Raw genomic sequence first — 21,275 nt, forward strand, 5'->3', positions numbered from 1 at the left:
ACCATGATGGCCCTCTTCCAGTCCTCTGGCACCACACCGGGCACCATGAGTGCTCGTAAAGCCGTGCCAGGGGTCCTGCAATGACCTCAGCCAATTCCTTCAGTACTGTAGGGTGGAGATCGTCCAGATCAGCTGACTTGAATACATCCAGTCCCTCCAGAAGTTCCCTAACTAGTTCCTCACTAACCCTTGACCTAGGTGTGCCTCCCCTGGGGACTGAGGGGAGCCCAGCGGGGGGGGTGACTGTTCCGGTCCCTGCTTAGGAAAATGGAGGCAAAGAAATCGTTAAATATGTTGGCTTTGTCATCTGGTGTGATGACCAAATTTCCTAACGTGTCCTGCAGGGGCCCCACACTATCGAGAACCTTCTTTTTACCCCCTATGTATTTAAAAAAGGACTTCTTATTGTCCTTAATCCAGGAAGCTAGTCCCAGTTCCATCTCTACCTTGGCCTTCCTGACTACCCCCCTACATCCCCAGGCAACTGCAGTATAGTCATCCCTGGTGATGGCCCCTCCTTCCCATTGGGTGTACGCCTCCCTTTTATCTAGGAGACATTCCCAGATGCTTTTGGTGAGCCATGGGGGCTTGTGTGCCCTCCTGCTCCCTTTGATCTGTGTTGGGATTACCTCTCTTTGGACTTGGAGGATCGTCTCCTTAAGGAGCGACTTCTACAATCTGTTATTAGTGAAGTAAAAAGTTGGGTAGATTGCACCATGTAGACTAAACCAGAGATGCATAAGCTTTCATAAACAACAACATATAAATTCTTCAGATGTTATGAAGGGACTGGAGGTAGTAGAGCTTCTAAATAGAAAGCAGTGATTAGAATACAAAGGGAGGGAAAGGGGGAGGACAAAAAGAGGGTGCACTGGTGGGAGTGGCAAGGTGAGCAGTAGAGAGAGAAACAAAGCAATTAACACATTGAGGGACACAGGTTTTATAAAAGCTAATCCAAATACCATATTTACTTGAATATAAGATGACCCTGATTCTGAGAGGGCCCCCAGTAACCAGACTCTCTCTATATATGGAAAATTTATAAGTGTTGTAATTTTCCAGGTATAGAATTTCATTATTAGAGGTTTGCTTTGTATGTCTCCCCCTCCCACTGCTACAGCAGGGAAAATAAATCTGGGGGTCAGGTACCCCCTTTGTCGTCTACCCTCCAACTTCTTCCCTCTCTCCCTTCTTTCAGACCCTGCTCTTCCTTAGCATGTGGAAGTAAAGAGGAAATTTGAAAAAACTAACCTCAAAATAGACAGACCTGTAGTAATCTGCATATAGTAACTATAGACTTAATTTATGCAGAAATGGTGCATCATGCCCTTTTTTTAAACTGCTGCAAGTTTTAGAACAGGTGCTTCATAAACACACTTATAAGTAGCACTTTGGTACCTGCTTATATATAGTACAAAACTATGCATGATATTAGTCCAAAACCAAGAGACTTATGATTTACTATATAGTTCATTAGGCTGGGCCCCACAAGAATCAACAACATTTCAAGTCATACTAATTGTATGTGCCAGGCTGAGAGAAGGGCAGCAGAGGTATTCTGGGTGAACTGTTTGGGGCCCCATTTGGTAATGTTTGCCAGACATTTAAGGCTGGTAAAGAAACAGAAATAATTCGAAATGGGAAAGAAAGGTGTAGCTCAGCTGTGGGAGTGAAGAGGAAGTCAAAATGTATGAAGCGCTGTAGCTCATCATGACTTGAAAAATAGCTGGCATTGAGAAAAACTGTCCTATATCACACTACTGTATATCTTATTCAGGTGAGCTGGACTAACCTATCCTTGTGGTAGGTTCCTATCAGCATGTTTCTCCAGTGTGGGCCACGTATTTTATAGTCAAGCTCAGTGTTGGCTGCATTTAATCTACTTCATAGTTGGTTTCTTTTACTAAGCATGAGCTGATGTGGCAGCACTTTAATGGTAGTGTATTTAGTTCCTTATATGCAAATGTAAGACAAGGGACTCTTTTCCCCATGCTTATTGGGGAAAACAACCTTTTCTTGTATTCGAGTAAATTTGGTAATAGGATAAGACCCATTGTCCTGGTTTAGATCATACTTAATATAGTCCAGTCTGTGGATGATTTCTTGTTCTGCAATTTTCCATTCAGATGTCTTAGATAACAAATCTTTAAAAACAACGGCTACTATGGGGTCCATGTTGAAATGACCAGGGATGTTAAAGTGTTGCTGGAGAGATACTATTTGAGGGTGGCAGGCTGTTTGTAAACCAGGAGAGATTTGTTCCCCATTGCTACCTTGAGGTGACTGTCATTTTCCAAAAGGGGTTGGAAGTCATTAATGATGTCTCCAGGGTTTTGAAGCTAAATGTATTCTGTTGGTTTTGTCTCAAGGTTGCTGTTGTAGCATGTCAGAGCAAAATTTGAGTCTGGCTGTCTTGATTTGAGTGGCTATGGTTTTAGGATTGTTTTGTAATTGTAGGAATCCATGCTCCATACCCTAAAAGTATGAATTCCAGTCAGTAGAATCAGAGCAGATACAACTGTAATGTAGAGCTGGCTGTAGATGATGAACCTAGTGGGATGCATGGAGGATAGCTGTAACCATTAGTTGGTTTCTGATACAGTGTGGTGGTGATACAGCCATTGCAAACTTTAACAATGATGTCCAAGAAATTAATTTTCTGAGTGGAATATTACAGAGTCAGTTTGATGGAGGGGTAGAAATTGTTAAAGTCCTGGTGGAGTTTCCCTAGAGATTCCTTCCTATGTGTCTATATGATGATATCATTGGTGTACCTTAGATATACCAGGGGTATGAGAGAGCAGCTGTGGAGGAGGCAAACTGTAAGGTCTTTCATAAATATATTGGCATATTGGGAGACCATATGTATGCCCATGGCAGTGCCACTTGTTTGTAGATATAGAGTCCCCAGATCTGAAACACTTGTGTGAGGACTGTTATCAATAGGATTCTTTTTTGCCAGAGACCCCCACTTCCCACACCCAAAGATTGACACAGCCCCTTGTCCAATTTGGTATCAAGTGAACTTTAATAGTAACCCCTAACCATTATTACAAGTTTCCTCCGTGTAATACAACCTGACAAATGGCTCCTTTAGATGTTACATCAATAACATTCAGTGGTACTGACCTTGGGTCGTCCACTCGGTGTGCGGGATGTTTGTGTCTGGTTTTCCTGCAGTTCAAGCAGAAATTCCTTGTCTGTCCCCCAACTCCCCAGAGTAACAGCACAAACACGCACTGTTTCTTTGTTTGTCCATTACTTTGCAACTTGCTAATCCCAAATTGTCCAATATTCAGGTTCTTTACCTTGTTTTTTTGGATAGGGTACTCCAATCCTATTCAGTTTTTGGTTTTGTTTCCTTTTAGGGAAACTGATGTACCTGGTTCACCCACTGTACCAGTCACAGCACCCACTTTTTCCACTGCCTTATAAGGCACTCTGTACAATTTTATTGCTTAGTTCCGGGAAGGCCTAAACCAGCGGTGAGCAAAATATGGCCCGCAGGCCACACCCAGCCCACCAAGTCATTCTATCCAGACCCTGCGGGACCCCTAAAAATTTAGAAAATTAATATTTATCTTCTCCTGGCTGCCTGTCAAATATGATAGGAGCCAGGGGCAGTAGGACGCAGGGGAAGCTGGTGGCAGAACTAAACACGTGCAGCAGCCAGTCCCAAGATGGTGACCAGGGGGTGCGGCACCTGTCAATGGGCGGGGCTACTCATGCGGCCCTCAATGGCTTGTCAAAACTTTGTAAGCAGCCCTCTGCCGAAAATAATTGCCCACCCCTGGCCTAAACTATGGCTAAGAGCCTTAACGTAACTCAGTTTGCTCACAAGGACAGAACAGGAAGGTGTGATGAAAACAGAAGCAGTGTCCATTTCAGAGAAAATGTTCTTTATGGCTTGTAATCTATCCTCATGGGGGATGTTGGTGTACAGTGATGTTTACCTCCATGGTAGGTAATATAGTAGTAGCTGGAAGCTTGTCAATAAAAGCTAGTTTCTTTAGAAAATCTGTGCTATCTTTCAAATAGCTGGCAGCTCTGATGTCATAGGGGAATAGGATTAAATCAATGTAACCAAGAACTCCCTCTACAATGATCCAGTGCCTGAGATAGTGGGATGTCCTGGGTTGCCATGTTTGTGGATCTTGGGTAATAAATAAAAGTTGTCTGGCTTGTGTTTCTTAGAGGTGGAAGTATTTATCTTCTCCTGTGTTTAAGAGTTGATTTAGTTTGTTGTGTTATTATGCCATAAAATCCATGTAAAACTGTTGAAAAACTGTCTCTCTTGGCTTTCTGTACATATAATATTTTGTCCATGACAACCGTGGCACCCCTTTATCAACCTGTTATATGGTAATATCAGGGTTGTTCTTAAGGCTGAGTTCGGCTCTCCATTCCACAAGACTGAGGTTGTAATGTAAGCATTGTTGGTTTTTAGCATTCTCTGAGTGGGCACAGAGGTACAAATAGTTTATAAACAGAGTGGGGCTGCAGCCCTCAGGTAGAATCCAGGAGCTGTCCTTCTTGTGCTCTATATGGGTCCAATCTGATTATTCCTGAGGTACGCACCAACCTTTCCTTTCTAATCATTTGAGTTTGCTATACAGTTTATTTTTATTTTTGGAAACTATTTCAAAGCTGATAAGTTGAGAAATGAAGGATAGTTACTAATGTATGCTTGCTTTAATTTATAGGTGAGATTTCCTTGAGGTAGTTTGTTGGGAAAGGAGTGTCCACAATATTTGCATGAGTTGAAGCTAATAATATCAGATATTGGTGCCTAACATTGGAAACTTAAATCTAGAGGCAAGCACCTAAAAATACAACTCCTTTCGCACATTCTCCTATACTACCCCATGCATGTGTACAGCCACTATCTCTACCTCCTTAAAATCCTCTTCTTTAAACTCATTTATTTCTATGACACCCAGCCGGATGATCAGGTGACTACTGCCTCTCATGTACAACACGTTTATTTTCCTGTTACCCTGTCCTCCATGCTGAACAACTCCAACTGTTCATTATTTTTTCATCTCTTTGTTGCATGTGTTCCTAACTAAGACAGTAAAATGTATGGAGCAAGAATTATCTTTTTTGTTGTAATACAAATAGTGATAACCTTAACTCTGCATCCTTTCATTTTCACAAGATTATATTATCCACAGTATTGGACGCAATACTACTGGACACAGTATTCTCCACAATATAACACAGTAGCCAGTAAATATTTCAGTATCACATAATGAGGGGTAGGGGTGCACCAATACATATCTTTGGGGCCGATACCAATAGCCAATATTTAAGAAGGCATATCAGCCAATACCGATCCGATTTCTGATATAGCTGCCTCCAGCTGGTAAGGCCAGTGTGGTGGAAGGGGAGGGGAAAGGGAAGAGAAGGAATGTGGTGGGGGGCAAATCAATGCCTCCTGCAGTGAGGGAGGGGGCAGGCACAGCCAAGGCGGGGGGGAGGGCAAGAGCCGTGGCTTATGGGGGGGTGGCCTCTGCTGCTGCTTGCACCCCAGGAGGCGTGTGCCCCCCAGAACTGTGTGGGGCAGGGCAGGCTGCAGCCAAGGCTGCACTGGGTTCTTCTCAGCGGGGACTGAGCTCGGAGTGGGCACTGGTGGCGCTGGCAGGATGGTGTATGCACCCCAGAGTTCACTGCCACTCTGCTCCCAGTGCCACTGTTGCCAGCCGCCTGGCATAGCCCCAGCTCAATGCCCCATCTCCACCTATGCTCTGGGAACAACATCCTCCCAGTGCCGCTGGTTCCCGCTCCAACCCCAGCCCCCACTGAGAACAGCCCTTTGCAGCCCGCCCCACCCCACACAGATCCAGGGGGCGCATGCCTCCCCCATGCCTTCCCAGCAGCAGGAGCTGCTTCCCCCACCATGAGCTGCAGCTCCAGTCCCCCGATCCCACCAAGGCAGAGCCTGCCCCTGCCCCCTCCCTCACTGCGGGGGCATTGATCTGCCCCCCCATACCCCTTCCCTCCCCTTCCACCACACTGGACTTACCAGCTGGAGGCAGCTCTCCATGCAGCCAGCTGTGCTCCTTGCTGCCTGAGTGCTAGACTGCAGCTGCGCGCAGTACGGACATTTATCGGCCAAATTATCAGCCTCATCGTGTTGTTATCTATTACAGCCAGTTTTCTGTATATCGGTACCAATCCAATATCGGACCGATGTATCAGTGCACCTCTAATGAGGGGAAATATTTTTCGGGTCATATTTCTGTTTTTCACTTTAAGTATCCAGGATTGGCCACAGTGGATACTATATGTGTATGTCATAGAGCAGCAAAAGATGTATAGGTTTGTGTTTCTGGGGAATCATAAATAAATCCACCAGAAATAATTGACAGTGGTTGTCCATTCAAAATCCAATCAATGTTAGTCTGAAAGTCTTTGTGACACTTTCTAAAAATGTCAGTTTCATTGCAACCAGAGAATCAATATGTTTATTTAAAGAGACTTTAAGAAATAACAAAGGACTTCGGTGGTTTAAAGCAAAACTGAATGGAGCGGTGGGGGCAGATCAGCACATTTATACTGAATAAAGGTAATTAATCTATCCTCCTAGGAGGGAAAGTAAATGAAAGTGTTTTTAGCACATAAAGGTAATTGTTTTTCCAGTCTATACCCCACTACCCTGTCCTAAATTTACAAAGCAGTCTTTATAAGAATAAAGCTACCTCACTCCTGTTTGCTGGGGATGAATTGAACAGTGAAGTCCCTGTACGTAGTTTTTAAAATTTAATCTCAAAAACTACTATCCCCATAATAACATAAATCTTTATTATGTTTTAGTTGTAAAATCATTAATTATACTGTGCCTGTCAGCCATCAGTATACACTTTGTGGTCAATTAAGTAGTACAATCCCTTATTCCCCAATCAAAAATATGTTCCTTAACTGAGATTGTCCTACAACAAGAAGTGACCTTCCTCTGCAGTAAAGTAATTTAAAAGCCTCCCTTAATGTCCATAAATAACCAGTTAAAACTAAGGACAGAGTCCTTTTCTTTGGGGGGGGTTTCAGTGCTGTTGGGCACTGTGATCATAGCAAAGTGTTTGTGAGCACTGAGGGGTAAAGAAATAGTGCTTGTGTCTTTCACAAAATAAGATAAATATTTAATTATCTGACAAATGAAAATGTCAGATGGTTTTTACTAAGGAGAGCTTTTCCAAAACAGTTGCATTAGTTTTCATGGGGTGTTGCATGCATATTCAAGGTGACAGCTTATCAAGGACTACCTCCTGTCCATACTAATCATGCTATGTTCTCCTATGCCAGCTGAGATGTAGCTGAAAGTGTCACAGGTATTGATAAAGGCATATGAGCTATGCATTTTGCTTACATTTGAATGATAGTGGGATAATGATTCAGTTATACTGCAGACCATTCTTAAAATACTAGGTATTTTCCATAAGCAGGCAAAGTTTCAGTAGGTAAGCAAAACCTAAGTCCTATTCAGAGATGAAGGATAACTTCTTTTTTTTTAAATGCAGGGAGCTATTTCTGAAGGTCATAAGTCAGTACATAATACCGCTGCTCTCCAGTCCAATAGCTGATTTTTATCCTAACTTGGGCGAATCAGTGGTTTTTATAAATCAGCCCTTACCTAAAATAGACTTTGGATGAAATTCCATTTAAGTAAGTGATAGCTAAAATACATGGGAAGATTGAAGGTTTGTATACAATAGTTCACCTTACACAATAAATGCACACTGGAATACAAAAAGAAACTGTGGACTGACTGTAGAATCTAAATTACTCTTCACTTTAAGGGGCAGTGATCTTCAAAGTTAAAAAGTGGTAAATCTTTATAACTTGGTTTGAACATGACAAATGCAGAGAAGAAGGCTTTAGATATATAGGGCCTGACCCTTAGGTAGTGTAATTCAGCATAAGGCCCACCTGTATGGAAGTAAGTCTATGAATTGTTTTTGTCTCTAGAATGCTTGTTGCAATTTAGATATTACACTTCCCAGCACCAAACACGGTTGTTGCTATTTACAAGATTGAGTAAGATTTTCAGGTCTCTGTAAATCTGGGAAACAGTATTTTCTGCCACTGCCTTCTGTTTCTATACCTTGCTACCTTTAAATATGATGTTTTAATTTGCCTTTCTACAACAGAAATGTAAGGCCCCTTTTCTGCAGTAGTAACTCCATTGTAATCAGTAGAATTTTAGCAGCTGAGAACTTCGCCCTAACTGTGAAGTAAAATAACGAGCAAAATAGACTGTTAGTTATTTTTATTAGTTAACTTATACAGCACTGTAAATCTGAAATGAGCCTTTCACCTGCAGCTCACATCTGCAAACTATGACCACAAATTAAGCTAGTCTAACTCCTTCCTGTTCTGTATACCATATGAAGTGGATTGGTGGGCCTGTGTCAACATCATAGAAAGCAGCACCAGGGCAATTAGTGCTGATTGCCAGCCACCTTAGAAAGCTCAGAAGAGGGATCAAGGAACAGGCAAGGATTACCTGAGCTACCTCTTCTGTGTTGGAGTGGGGAACACTGTAGGTCACAGCATAAGCATATTAGCTGGATATTGTGGGAAAGTGTGTTTTGCTGCCCCCTGTGCTGCATTTGTTCTGTGAATAAATATGGAATTGCATTTTCAGGGGCTGTCAGCGTGGAGCTTTTTATGACCATTTAATTAACTATTGACAATGTTATGAAAATAATTGCTGAAATGTAGCAGTATGTGGATAATAAACTGTTTGCACATTTCTCCTTTGCAGTATGACTTTGTAGAACTCCTGGATGGTAGCAGGTTGATTGCAAGAGAACAGCGCAACCTGCTTGAATCAGAGAGAGCAGGTCGGCAGACAAGGTCTGTCAGTCTCCATGAGGCAGGTTTTATCCAGTATTTGGATTCTGGAATCTGGCATCTGGCTTTTTATAATGATGGAAAAAATGTGGAGCAGGTGTCTTTTAATACTATTGTTATCGGTAAGCACAATCTTCAAAGCTCTTACCAAAAGCTGCAATCTAAGCAGTCTGTAAAAGAAAGAGATGAGTTTTCCTTAGTTAAACGTTCTGGGTTCTTTTCACAGATTATGAGTTTATTGTGGTTGTTTCACTGCTCAGCAAAAGATACAGAAAATATATTTTAATTGGTTAGTAATTGGAGTATAAAAGCTTTCTTATGGTGTAAAGTTTGCAAAGGAAGACACTTTTCTGAAACATTCATTAAATAGCAGTAACCTGTATTCTGAGCATAAAGTAGCTATCATTTTACAGTAAAATATTGAGTTGTCTCATAAAGTCTGAAGATATCACAAGCATCTGTTGCAAGCAGTTAGTTGGTATATACTCTCTTAAAATCATTAAATAAATTAAATATATACACTCCTCATTTGTTGTCGGGCACTAGTGATTTTAGATGTTAGGCATCTTCTGCTCTTATAAACTACAGTGGTAGGAGTCTGAATTTTCCTGCTTTCTCTTTCTTTCAGAATCTGTGGTGGAATGCCCTAGAAATTGTCATGGAAACGGAGAATGTGTTTCTGGATCATGCCATTGTTTTCCTGGATTTCTAGGCCCTGATTGTTCAAGAGGTATATGAACTGAATTCTTTCTTAAGTCAATATAAATAAGCTGTAGAAAGACAAGTAGTTAACTAGTCTACCAAGGAAAAGAAAGTGGCATGCAACATGTTGTGTAGATGTTCCTCTTCTGTACAAGGCTTGATTGAAAAGAGTTTTGTTAATTCTTCTGTCATGTTTTATTTCACAGCAGCCTGTCCAGTATTGTGCAGTGGCAATGGGCAGTACTCCAAAGGACGCTGTCTCTGTTACAGCGGTTGGAAGGGGACAGAGTGTGATGTGCCTGCCACCCAGTGTATTGACCCTCAGTGTGGGGGTCGTGGGATTTGTATCATGGGCTCTTGTGCTTGTAACTCTGGATACAAAGGAGAAAACTGTGAAGAAGGTAACCATGTAACTATTTACCTAGGCATCTACAGTAATATTTCCTTAGTATCAGTTTTTACATATTTTTCCAATGGTGTAAACCATTATAGCCCAGATTTTCTAAAGCTACATGCATTTATACCAGCTAAAAATGAACCCAGTAAATTCATATGTGGGAAAACATTTAATTGTGTGCTAAAAATACTAACATAACTTCTGTTCGCTCTGTTTTGCTTTCAACACATTTTGTCTATTCATTTCAGTATACTGTAGTAGGTATTAGATTCAAAAGGAATGGTACTGAGCTCTTCAGAAGCTGTATACTTTTTTCCTATTAAATATTGAAAGTGTAAATGCATAGTTGAATCTATATCTTTTAGACCATATTATTTGTTGTTGTTGTTGCTTTATCTGTATGAGATCAGCTAAGAGTACAAGAAAAGATATGTAAGAACATAGAAAGACTTAAAAAAAATCATTATTGTATTGCATTTGTTAGTGATCGTACTACCAACAGCATTTCTGGAAAGACTTACAGTTAAAAATGCTGATTCAAATGCTCCACAGTGGAAAAATGATGCATCATTTTTGTATTCTAGGGATGTATGTAATGATGATATTCATTCCAGTGCAATGTAAAGTGCAGTTCATTTTCTGTGGGGTTTTTGGGGGGGGTTTTAAGGAGGAAAAAGCACCATTTTCCTTCCTCAATCAAATTGATTTTATTGATCTGCACATACAAAGTAATGCAATTAAGTCTCTGGAATTAAATTTTCAGACCATTGACCCTACAAGTGTAAAGTTTTATTGAGTCAAATTGCTAAATTAAATCTCGTCATCTAAAGCACATTAAAGTGAATTAAGAAGGATAGAGACTATGCAACTCATTTATTTCTCAAACAGGTTGAGGGTCCTATACAGCTGACAGAACTCGGTTGTAGTGGAGTAGGTCAGTTGATACTGATTGTTATAGAGAATCCAATACTCGTTACTCTGTGGTTTGGCAGAACAGGAAGCAGTAGCCTGAAACCTCAGTGAATCTTGGTGTAATTCAGAAAAAATAGAAATCCTTTAAGGTTATCAGTTAACTAAATTGCAACCTATCTCAAGGATGTCACTAAATTGGTTGTATGTGTATAGGCACAGATTTCACAGTACCAGACAATAGCTCCTTAAAATGACTGACTTACACAAAAAATACCCAAAAGCTACCAAAATTGATTAGAATCTGCATACTTCTTTTACTTATAAAGGAGAGTCTTACCTATTTTTGCAGATAGTTTTTATTTGTAAGTAGAGCAGGTGGGCTGAGGGTCAGGATTTGTGAATTCTGCACTCTGATTTTTTCACCGATTATTCTGCATCCTTAGGCAAAATGACCTAGTTTCATCAGGCACTTTTACACATGCTCTGGGGGTGGGGGAGGCAGCTCTTTAATTAGGGTGGCTCTGGCCTCAGTGTCTCATGTATCAGTGTCCCTGCACTTCAAAATGGCAGTGGGGGCGCTTGAATTTAAAGCTTGTCAAACAAGCTTTAGTTCAAGTGCCCCTGCTCCTATTTTGAAGCATGGGGATACTGATACAAGAGACATGGGAGGGTGCTGGGGAGACTGCCACACTCTAGCAGACTCAGTTAATCGAGTCTGCTCAGACGCACTGTAATTACAGCGTATCGGAGCAGCCTCCACGCTTGCATAAAGGCACCCATCGTGCTTTGGTTTACCATTTTGTAAAATGAGTGTAATACTACTTGCTTCATACGGACACTCAGAGTGGTTTTTGCCTGTTTTGCCATAAGATTCTTGTTGTGATGTTAGTTTTGTTGATGATGATAGGAATTTGTTAATAATAATATTTAAGATTATCTCTTTCTTTTGTCTTCAGCTGATTGTTTAGACCCTTCCTGTTCCAGTCATGGTGTGTGCATCCATGGAGAATGCCACTGCAATCCAGGATGGGGTGGTAACAACTGTGAAATACTGAAGACTATGTGTCCAGACCAGTGTTCTGGTCATGGAACATATCTTCAAGAAAGTGGTACCTGTACTTGTGACCCTAACTGGACAGGTCCAGATTGCTCAAATGGTATGTACTAAAAACCTTCCCCTTGCATAAAATATGTTATATAGCACAACTCCATTGCACCGAGGCCAGAATCTGATTTTAGAAATGCTAGCATAAATTCAGAATAACTTAATGGAGTTACTGTAACCGAGATCAGAATCTAAATATTAATTGCAATCTAAGAACAAACTCTCTGCTAAATTTAAATAGTAATAATAATTAATTTATTTTGTAGCAACATAGCTAAAATCTAGGTCATGTCTGTCTTCCAAGTTCTGCAAATAAAAAGTTATCTTTAATAAAGGAGTTGATGGTCCTAATGACATCTGAACACGGCTTATTTTGCAAAAAATGTAGGTATATACATAAATGATGCAAAAACATTCTTCCATGATGAACCATGTTTTTGAAATAAGTTTACTTTGCGTCTGATATCTGTGCTCATTTTCAGTGTTCCTGGCATGTATTTGGTAGCCCAGGTACTGAAGTATAAGAATGGGTTTTCACTGGAAAGCAACAGAGTGAAAAGAAAACTTGATGACTCTTCGGTTTCATTAATTTTATTTTTGAAAGTACTGTATAGTGAAAGTTTTCTGAGCTCTTCCATTAAGGTGCTGATGTGTTTAATAACTCTGGGGTGGTGGGGGAACCAAAGTGAGGGTGCTATAGTTCCAAATAAAAATTGGATTCTATACATCTTCTGATAGTATCCATATTTCTATCCTGCACATTATTTCTGGTCCATCACTGCAAAGTAACTTTTTGTTTATTTTTCAAAAGGCAGTTGATAGTTGAAATGTATAAATATAATTTTGACTTTCTCTTATATATATTCGGACATTTCAGTGTTGTCAAATTTCTGAAATGTTTGTGCAGGGCAACACAAAGGATCCTTGTTGAAATTGTAGAAAATGATCTTCACATATTTAAAGTTAAAAAAAAACAAAAAAAAAAACAAAAAAAAAAACAAATCTCACCCATAAATGAACATTTGGTTAGCTGCTAAAAGAACAAGGAATAAGTTATTTCTATCAGAGGGGTTTATAGGTCTGAGATCAACAGCTTTTCTCTATCTTCATCAGCAGTTTGTCCATTAATTAGCCCTTCAATTCCACTTCAATTAAATTAACTCTAATTAATAAGTTCATTACAAAGAGTGACGCACCTTGCTCAAAGCTAGTGTGCTAAAAGCTGATAAACACCTTTACCCTAATGAAAAATTGATTAGATTGAAGAGAAAGGAGGGTATCGCTGAAATAAACCTCTCTCTCACAGAGATGGGTTGATGTTTTGTAGCTCTGAAGTTAATCAAACCATCTCAGATCTCTTAATCAAAAATTTAGTTCAAACTAGATACAAAATGGGGTATGTTAAAAGAAATACACCCCACAAAATAAAACAGCCAGCTCTCATGCTCCATAAACATTTTGGACTGTTGCTTATAAGAAGTGTCACAACTCCTTGATGCCACGTTTAATGTTCTCTAGCACTTTGTGACAGAGAATTATGGTCTACTGGGAGGGAAAAAACACTACTGAATTAACAAAAAATAGAAACTAAGCCTTTATGTAAATCGTTTCAGCCCCTTTTTTTATTGAACGCTCTTTTTTATTTCAGTCGAAAATAATTTCAGTTCTTTGTTGTTAGCCTGGCTTGCTCTCTTTTATAAAGAAACCAAAAGTAAATATAATATCCTTATGAACCAGCATATGCTTGCGACCAACTGTATTTGAAGGGACTAAAAACTTCCCTCAGGCTATTATTGTATGTTTCCTTTTTCTGTAATCAGCTTCACAGAAATGACTTTTTCCTAAAGACTGATTGTGAGGGAATGAGGCAAAAATAAAGGCAAGCTATGCCAACCTTTATCTTATATAACTTCTGCGATTTTAAATGTGGTGTTTGACCCAGAGATACCTTTTGGGCTTAATATACTTTTCACTTATCCTACCCATTACAAGACCCTGTTAGTGTATGTAAATGACAACTTAAATAGTTATATCCTGATGTATTTTCATCAGTTGGTTTCTTATTTCAACCTGACTACTCAAAGCTGTCACTGGTACAAACTTAGGGAAAGTAAAAGAGAAGCATCTTTTATATTTAACAGACATGTCAGCAGTGCACTAATGTGGCTCACTGAGGCTGATTCATTTTAATGAAAAAATGTGTCAGAGGTGGCACATTTCACATTTGAAGGAAACCTGCGGGCAAGGAAAAAGCCCCTTTGTTAAAAAGAACTTTTGATAATTGTAAATTTTTGCCAATAATGTAGAATGACCTATAAGGTACATGGTACATTTAGTCACTAAAATGATGCTGTAAATTCTAATAGGTTTAAGTGCATATAATCTAAGCTACAAAAGGTTACTTTTAAGAAATATGTGATCACAAAATATATAATTGGAAATTACTCAAAGCTGACAGAAGAGCCATTGACACTCAGCTATCACTACGTCTAGTGGATAACTAATTAAGCATTAGCAACGAGAGAAATTCCTTATGCCCTGTCCTCGTGGGTCCTACCTGAAAGTGCTCTCAGCAGTGAATTCCTTTGATTTCATTTTCAAAGATTTTTGCCTCTCTCCTTCTTCTTATGTTGAATTAAAATGTTCCTCTGCTAATTAATGCGCTCTCTCGCGCTCTCTCTCTCCCCTCTTCATCCCTTCTTTCAGAAATCTGTACTGCGGACTGTGGCGCACATGGTGTTTGCATGGGTGGAACGTGCCGTTGTGAAGAAGGTTGGACTGGTGCAGCCTGCAGTCAGAGAGCCTGCCACCCTCGCTGTGCTGAACATGGAACCTGTAAAGATGGGAAGTGTGAATGCAGCCAGGGATGGAACGGAGAGCACTGTACTATTGGTAGGCTGGCTGTGCTTTAATGTCTGTCTTCAGAACGAAATTCAAAAACTAAAACTGCTGGCCTTGTCTGAATCAGAAATGTAGCACTTTGAAGCCTGTTTCTTCAAACGGAATACTTGCACCTGTCAGTCTGTGTAAAGGAATTGATATTTTAAGAAAGGAAATGGTTATATAATGGTTCATCAATTCTTTATAGCTAGTTTGCCATGAATAGGAGGTGCAAGAATTTCCCTTTCAATTTTTTTCCTTTAACTGCCTTCTGTAGAGGAGGAGGTTACTTTTATTTTAAACTGTAAATAAATCTTTTGATGTATGCTTTTCTATTTTTATGTGATAGCGAGACATCTTTTGGAAACCCAAGCTTACTTTTATTTTTTCTTTTCCCAAGGAAAAAATGTATTGTGCCTGAGTACAAAATAACAACAAACACCACAGTGGTAAAGAGATCTTATTGCCCCCAAATTAATTCTTTGTTGATGTAATTAAACTTGTATTTTAGGATTGTACCAGCTATCCACTACCTGAATAACTTTGTTTCAGCGCACACTGATGTGGCAAATGTAAAAGAAGCAATCCCAATTACAGTTACCATAACCAAAAATGTTCTGGCCTTTAGAAATGTACATGCTTTCACCATCTAAAGGTTTTCTTCCTTTGTTTATACCCTGTATATCCCATATAATATCTGAAAAGCAGATATGTATGGCCTTTTCCTCCAAGTGACACACATTAGAACTTCATTAATGCGTCTCTCCAGATGCTTACCAAAAAATGAATATGACAAGCAATCATGAGCAATGAGTCAGCACAGGGAACATGTACGAAGGAGAAGAAGAACTAAAAAGGGGAAGAAAAGTTGTCACAGAAAAGCAAGTTATTGTTAGTATTTTTATCAGTTATTGGAATTGCTGTCATGCCCTGTCCTGGACCAGGGCTCCACTGTGCTCAAAACTACACAAATTCAACATGGGGAGGTGATGTTAGTATTCTTAGTATAAAACAAACAATAGATGGATACAGAAAAATGAGGGCAGGAAAGCCATGTATTGTTGACAAGAGTGGCTGGCAATAAGAAACAGTGATCTAGTCAGACAAGCAACATAATTTTAGTCCAGTTTATTCTAAATATTACAGCAAAGAAGCTTTACAAAGATTACAGAGAAGATAATTAAGTGGCATTGCAGATGTTCGTGGGGATTTACTCCAAAGATGAGAGTTAGCTTTGGAGGAACCATTAAGGTGCTAATTTAACATTTTAACACACAAGCAGTAGAGGCTGGCATTGTGGGCCAATCAGAGGCAGGAGCTGACTTTTCAGGAGTGAGAATGAGAAAAGATAAGATAGCATTGAGAGGCTGGAAAGAGGCTTGAAAGGGACAAGTAGTTTGATGTGCTAGAGAATAGCGCCAGGGAATAGATCCAGAGAGAGTAGTGACGTGGTCAAAGCAACGTGGTAGAAGAGTGATCTCTAGCAGTCTGCTGGGTGAATATAAGCCGGGAAAGATTTCATTCATCCAGGATGTTGCAGTAATCAAGATTCAAAATGATGAGAGCCTTAAAATTGCTAAAATTGTGAGTGGACTGGATAAACTGTATCTTAGAGATGTTATGCAGAAGTCATCAGTAAGATTTAAATGTAGTGTAGTCAGGAGGTCCAAGTTGAAGATTCCCAGATTATGGGAGGCTGAGCAGCAGGCAGGCTGATAACATTGTCCACCAAGATCAAAACAAAGAATGGTGAAAAGGCTTTGTGGACACAGGAGATTAGGAGCTGTTTCTTAGGCATATTGAGCTTTAATGATATATGTATATACCTATGGAGATGTTAGGGAGGTAGCCCAAATTTTAAATTGAGTAGAAGAGAACAGGTTGGGAATTGAGAAGAAGATCTGTGAGCCTTCAGTATAGAGATGGTAGTTGAATTTGTTAATGATTGAGATTGGTCAGAGTGAGGGTGGAGAGGGAGAAGAGAAAGTGGGGCCAGGGACAGAACTCTTTGGTCCCTGCCTGTCTTCCCTCACTTCCAAGAAAGTTGTGGAGGGGCTGATGAAAGCCATTGGAAGGGCATTTTGAAGGCGCGATTAGAGGTAGGAGAAGAACCCCTTCTTTCTTAATCTTAAAGTGACACTGTGAAGATTTTCTCTAGGCAGCTTTAACTTGCCAACCAGCAATTACTCAGCAGGTCACTCTACTGTTGGTCTCACTGACCCTGGCAGTACGGGGGTTCCAGTTATACACGGATGAACTGTTCTTGAACAATTTTTCCATCATATTGGGCACAAGCAGATTTTGCCTCGACATTGGGCAAGCAGATCGGTCTTTCCACATGTTTATTTTTTTTCAGCTGTTATGTTGTGTGGTTGCTGCTGTAAGGAAAATCTGACCTTTGGTAATTTGATTTGTTTCTCTCACTCTCACCCTGACTAATAATGAAGTGCAGTCTTGTGTTCTGCATTGATGGATTTATTCTTTCTTCATGGTGTTCTCTTTTAAGACCCTAGCATTCCTGAGAAATCGGGTCCTTTTATTCTTTTCTAAGAGTGGGCTCTCTTACTGAGCTGGGAATTGATTATTCCTTTTGGTATGCAAAAAGCCAGTTTGCCTTGTCCCACCTGTCTTAGAATATATAATGGCATAGTGGCTTCTTTTGACTAGTATATTTCTCAGCATAAGGGAGATTAGCATGTTTCTTTATGTATAAATAGTTTGTCCAAATCTACACTGTGCCTATAAACCCAAACATTTCTATGCTGTTTACTACCATGACTACTTGCAGCATGACAGCAGAGTATTTAGGTAATTTACACTGCACATGTAAAAGACTTGCACTGTTCCCATATATACTTAAAATAGTAAATTCACTTAGTTTATTCTGGCATTTTCAAATGCCATTCAGTATTTAGATGCTATGGTGATATGCAGACACATGACTAAGCCAATACTACATAAAATACACATGAACAAATACCCATTATCTGGACAGGTATATCCATTCATTATTTTGCATCTGAATGTCCATGCTAGACTGACTAGACAGGGTAAATATGTGTACATTAATCACTGAGACATAAAGGATCCTTAGCTAAGGATTTAGGTAGAATATTATTTGAGTTTTCTAACTCTGTAACTTGTTTAATTATCAAAAGAGTTTCAGTTTTATGGTTTCCACATTAATTTTGAAGCAGTAAAATTACTGCTAAAGTATTCTCAGCTTATACCAACAAATACCATTTGTTTTGAAAGTCAGTGATTTTTGTAGGTGTTATCTTTTATTGGACCAACTGCATGGGGATAGTCTATCCCAGCCTTACAGTTGGTCCATCTGCAAAAATCCTTGCCTCTCGGGTATTGCCTGGACCATCTTGGCTACAACCACATTTATTTTGAAATGTTTAATTTCTGTTCCATCTCCTTTTCAGTTAGCTTCTTGTTTGTATTCCATAAGTTGGCCCATATTAAAGAGTTAAAAAAACCCATCTCTCCAATTCAGAGAAGGTAGTCCTTTGTGGTATTCTCTTCTAATAATGCCTTAAACACCAAGTTGTTTATTGAGCTACATTGATTTTCATGTACATTCAGGCATTTCAAATGGAAATTTGGCCTAGGGGAAATCCAAATTCCTTTAAGACACAAAAGACCAGCGATTTGTTTTTTTCTTATTTTTTAGTACATTGGGAAGCAAGATCATTAATGATCACAAAGATATGCTTTGTTTGTTCAGACAAAACTTAGGTATGCACTGTTCAGCATACCTCGATTAAATACCAGGGTTGCTCTGAGGTTTAGGATGCTAAAGATTGGAAAATTGAAAATGAAACACGCACATCAGGGGAATTAGTTGTTATACAGTATGAAAAAATATCAAAAACATTACCAGTATGGACAGAGGATGGCTTGCTGTACTAGATAGTGTTGGTTCTGGTAAGTAGCATAGCAAGAGTGGTATGATTTCAATGTAAGTAAATAAAAATCACCTGAAAACTTCATGCCACATTCATTTCTTTCTTCCAGAGCAAGTTTCCACATTCATTGTATTTCACAGATTATGATGTCTATTGTACTAGGTAGAAAATGTATTTGAGTTTTCTAATATTTATACTATGCAAAGTATTAGCAAAGTTATCTAGAATTTTAATAAAGCTAGGTTGCCAGGATCAGTCAGGGATTGTATCCTCAACTGGGCTGGTATTTGTATAGTACTATAAATTTTATTCCAGATACATAATTGAAGCCTATTTTTCTAAAATAATCTCATATGATTTAAGGGCACTCTGATGTGTAAGAACCAATACACTTAGGAATAGGGTCTGAATACTGACCCTTTTTTGGGAGGAAGGGAAGGAGTACTTCCAGGTAGCATATTGTGAAAGTCAGGAAAGTACTTCATTTGTGCAGAGGTGTCACTGACTCGAATGCCACATCTGCTCATGTCGTGTTCTGTATGCTGCTTTTCCCCTGCCCCCCTACAATTTCTGAAATGGATGTAAAAGCTGTTCAGCAGGAGTTGCATGCTTAAAAAATGCTCACTACTACAACGTCTTAAAGTTGATGAAAGTGGATTAAAGAGTCTCTAGCCATTTCAGGATGGAACCAGAAAAGGCAGCATATGTCCCAAAGCACTAAAGTACTCTGCAAATTTAAGGATTTCTGAATGGTTCGATATTTTTCCCCTTTAGATGGGTAAGATTTTACCTCTGCGTAAGTCCATGTGGGAGCAATTTGAAGCAATAGTTTACAATGGAGCCATGGGAAATCACCTACCTGATTCTTTATTTGGTCTGGGAGTGGCATTCATAAGCCTGAGGTCAGCATACGGTTCTTGTAATTTTGTGAAGATTTTTTTTTACATCTAACAGCAGACTTTCATCCTAACCAAATGGTTGTTGCATTCCAACAACTAATTTCATACTTAGCTTTTTGATTGCTTTAAAAAAAAAAAGAAGTAACTATAGGTATCCCTTCCTTCCTTCAATAGTATTTGTAATACTTATGTCTACCCTCACTTTCTGTCTGTATGTGAATGAAAGATTGCGTATGCCCAACCAGAGACCAGGGTTACTCCTTAATTAAATTTTCAGCTTGCATATTAGCTAAAGCAGGGGTTGTTTGTTTATTTATTTTCTTTTTTCAATTTTTTTTCCCACAAGGAGCCTAGGGTCCCTCTCCTTTCTGAATAGCTGTTTTGTGAGATTGAAGGAGAGATTATTTGAGATGGGGCTATTATTTCTGTGATTTAACTGGCATGTACCTTGGCTAAATTAAGTAACAGTCATAGGAAGCCCATAAATATGAATACTTTGCCAGCTGCTTTTCCATTGAACTCTGTTAACTGAATGAAATTAGTAAATAATTATGTTGGTGGGGAATCTGCTATATCCAAGTGTTATATAATGTCTCAGTTTTACAACACAGCTTAATTTTTTCTATACACCAAATTAGTTTTTAGAGTAATCTAAATTGCAAATAGGCCAATTTGCATTAAAACTATGCCTTCTTGTTCTGATTTGTCAACACCTCTTTTTTTAAAAAGACTTTAACATTAAGCATGGGTGGGTAAGACCATCTGTTTATGGAGCTTGCCTGCAGCTCCATCACTTAACACATGGGACAGGTTACAGCTGTTTAATTGTTATGGTGTTGAACGATTATCATTCTGTCCAAAATTAATATTTATATATGTATGCATAGAAGGCATGTGGTTAAACATAAGTGATCTAAATGTGGATTAATGTCATTAAGCATTCATTAATTAATCCCTCAGGAGGGCTGTAGTTAGAGTAGTGGTATTCATGCTACTTTCTGAATAACTGCACGAGGTTATTTTACCTGATACAACTGAAATTAGCCTCAAAGAATGATAGGCAGTAAAAATAGGTAGCTTGTAATACCTTGTAGTTCCCATGGGAATCAGACTTCAATTGTTTCATCTTCCAAGAGTTTTTGCAAGATTATTTTTCTAAAATTTGATAGAGAAGAAGAAAAGAAAGAAACAAATAAAGTACTTTTCACTATTTTCTTTGGCATGAAATCATCAAATTACATTTTTAAAAGGGTTTTCTTGAGAAAAAGATTTCAACAAGCAGTCCATATGGATTAGATAAACCAGGTAGTTACTGATTTTTCCAGAATCATTAAGGAGGAATGAAAACTGATAGCAGAAATTAACAACCTCATCTCACAGACCTGTTGAAAAGGAATAGGAAAGTGTTCAACAAGCATATTATCTTTTCATAAATGAACTTCCGTTGACTACCCTATACACAGGCTGGGGGATCTTTGAGAGCGTGATACCCTTAAAATAAGCTTTATTTTATTGGGCAGGCTTTGAAGTTTCATTGATTTGAAAGTATCTACAGTAGTCAACTACATCAGGGCTGTTAACCACGCCCAGAGGGGATCCAGCCCATAGAGTTA

At 39.2% G+C, this 21,275-nt stretch overlaps 1 protein-coding gene across 9 annotated transcripts in view; it reads left to right on the forward strand.

The window, feature by feature from the left end:
- The window catches only part of TENM3 (teneurin transmembrane protein 3), a 552,323-nt gene that overhangs the window by 416,984 nt on the left and 114,064 nt on the right, over positions 1-21,275 (forward strand). For all 9 annotated transcript variants that reach the window (XM_019521869.1, XM_019521871.1, XM_019521872.1 and 6 more), the window contains 5 exons: positions 8,765-8,975; positions 9,482-9,583; positions 9,762-9,956; positions 11,821-12,021; positions 14,676-14,861. In XM_019521869.1, coding sequence (XP_019377414.1) covers positions 8,765-8,975; positions 9,482-9,583; positions 9,762-9,956; positions 11,821-12,021; positions 14,676-14,861 — 895 coding nt within the window. The remainder of the gene's footprint in view (positions 1-8,764; positions 8,976-9,481; positions 9,584-9,761; positions 9,957-11,820; positions 12,022-14,675; positions 14,862-21,275) is intronic.

The sequence above is a fragment of the Gavialis gangeticus genome, unplaced genomic scaffold, assembly GCF_001723915.1.
Source record: "Gavialis gangeticus isolate Ggan-Ray unplaced genomic scaffold, GavGan_comp1, whole genome shotgun sequence".
Lineage (NCBI taxonomy): Eukaryota > Metazoa > Chordata > Crocodylia > Gavialidae > Gavialis > Gavialis gangeticus.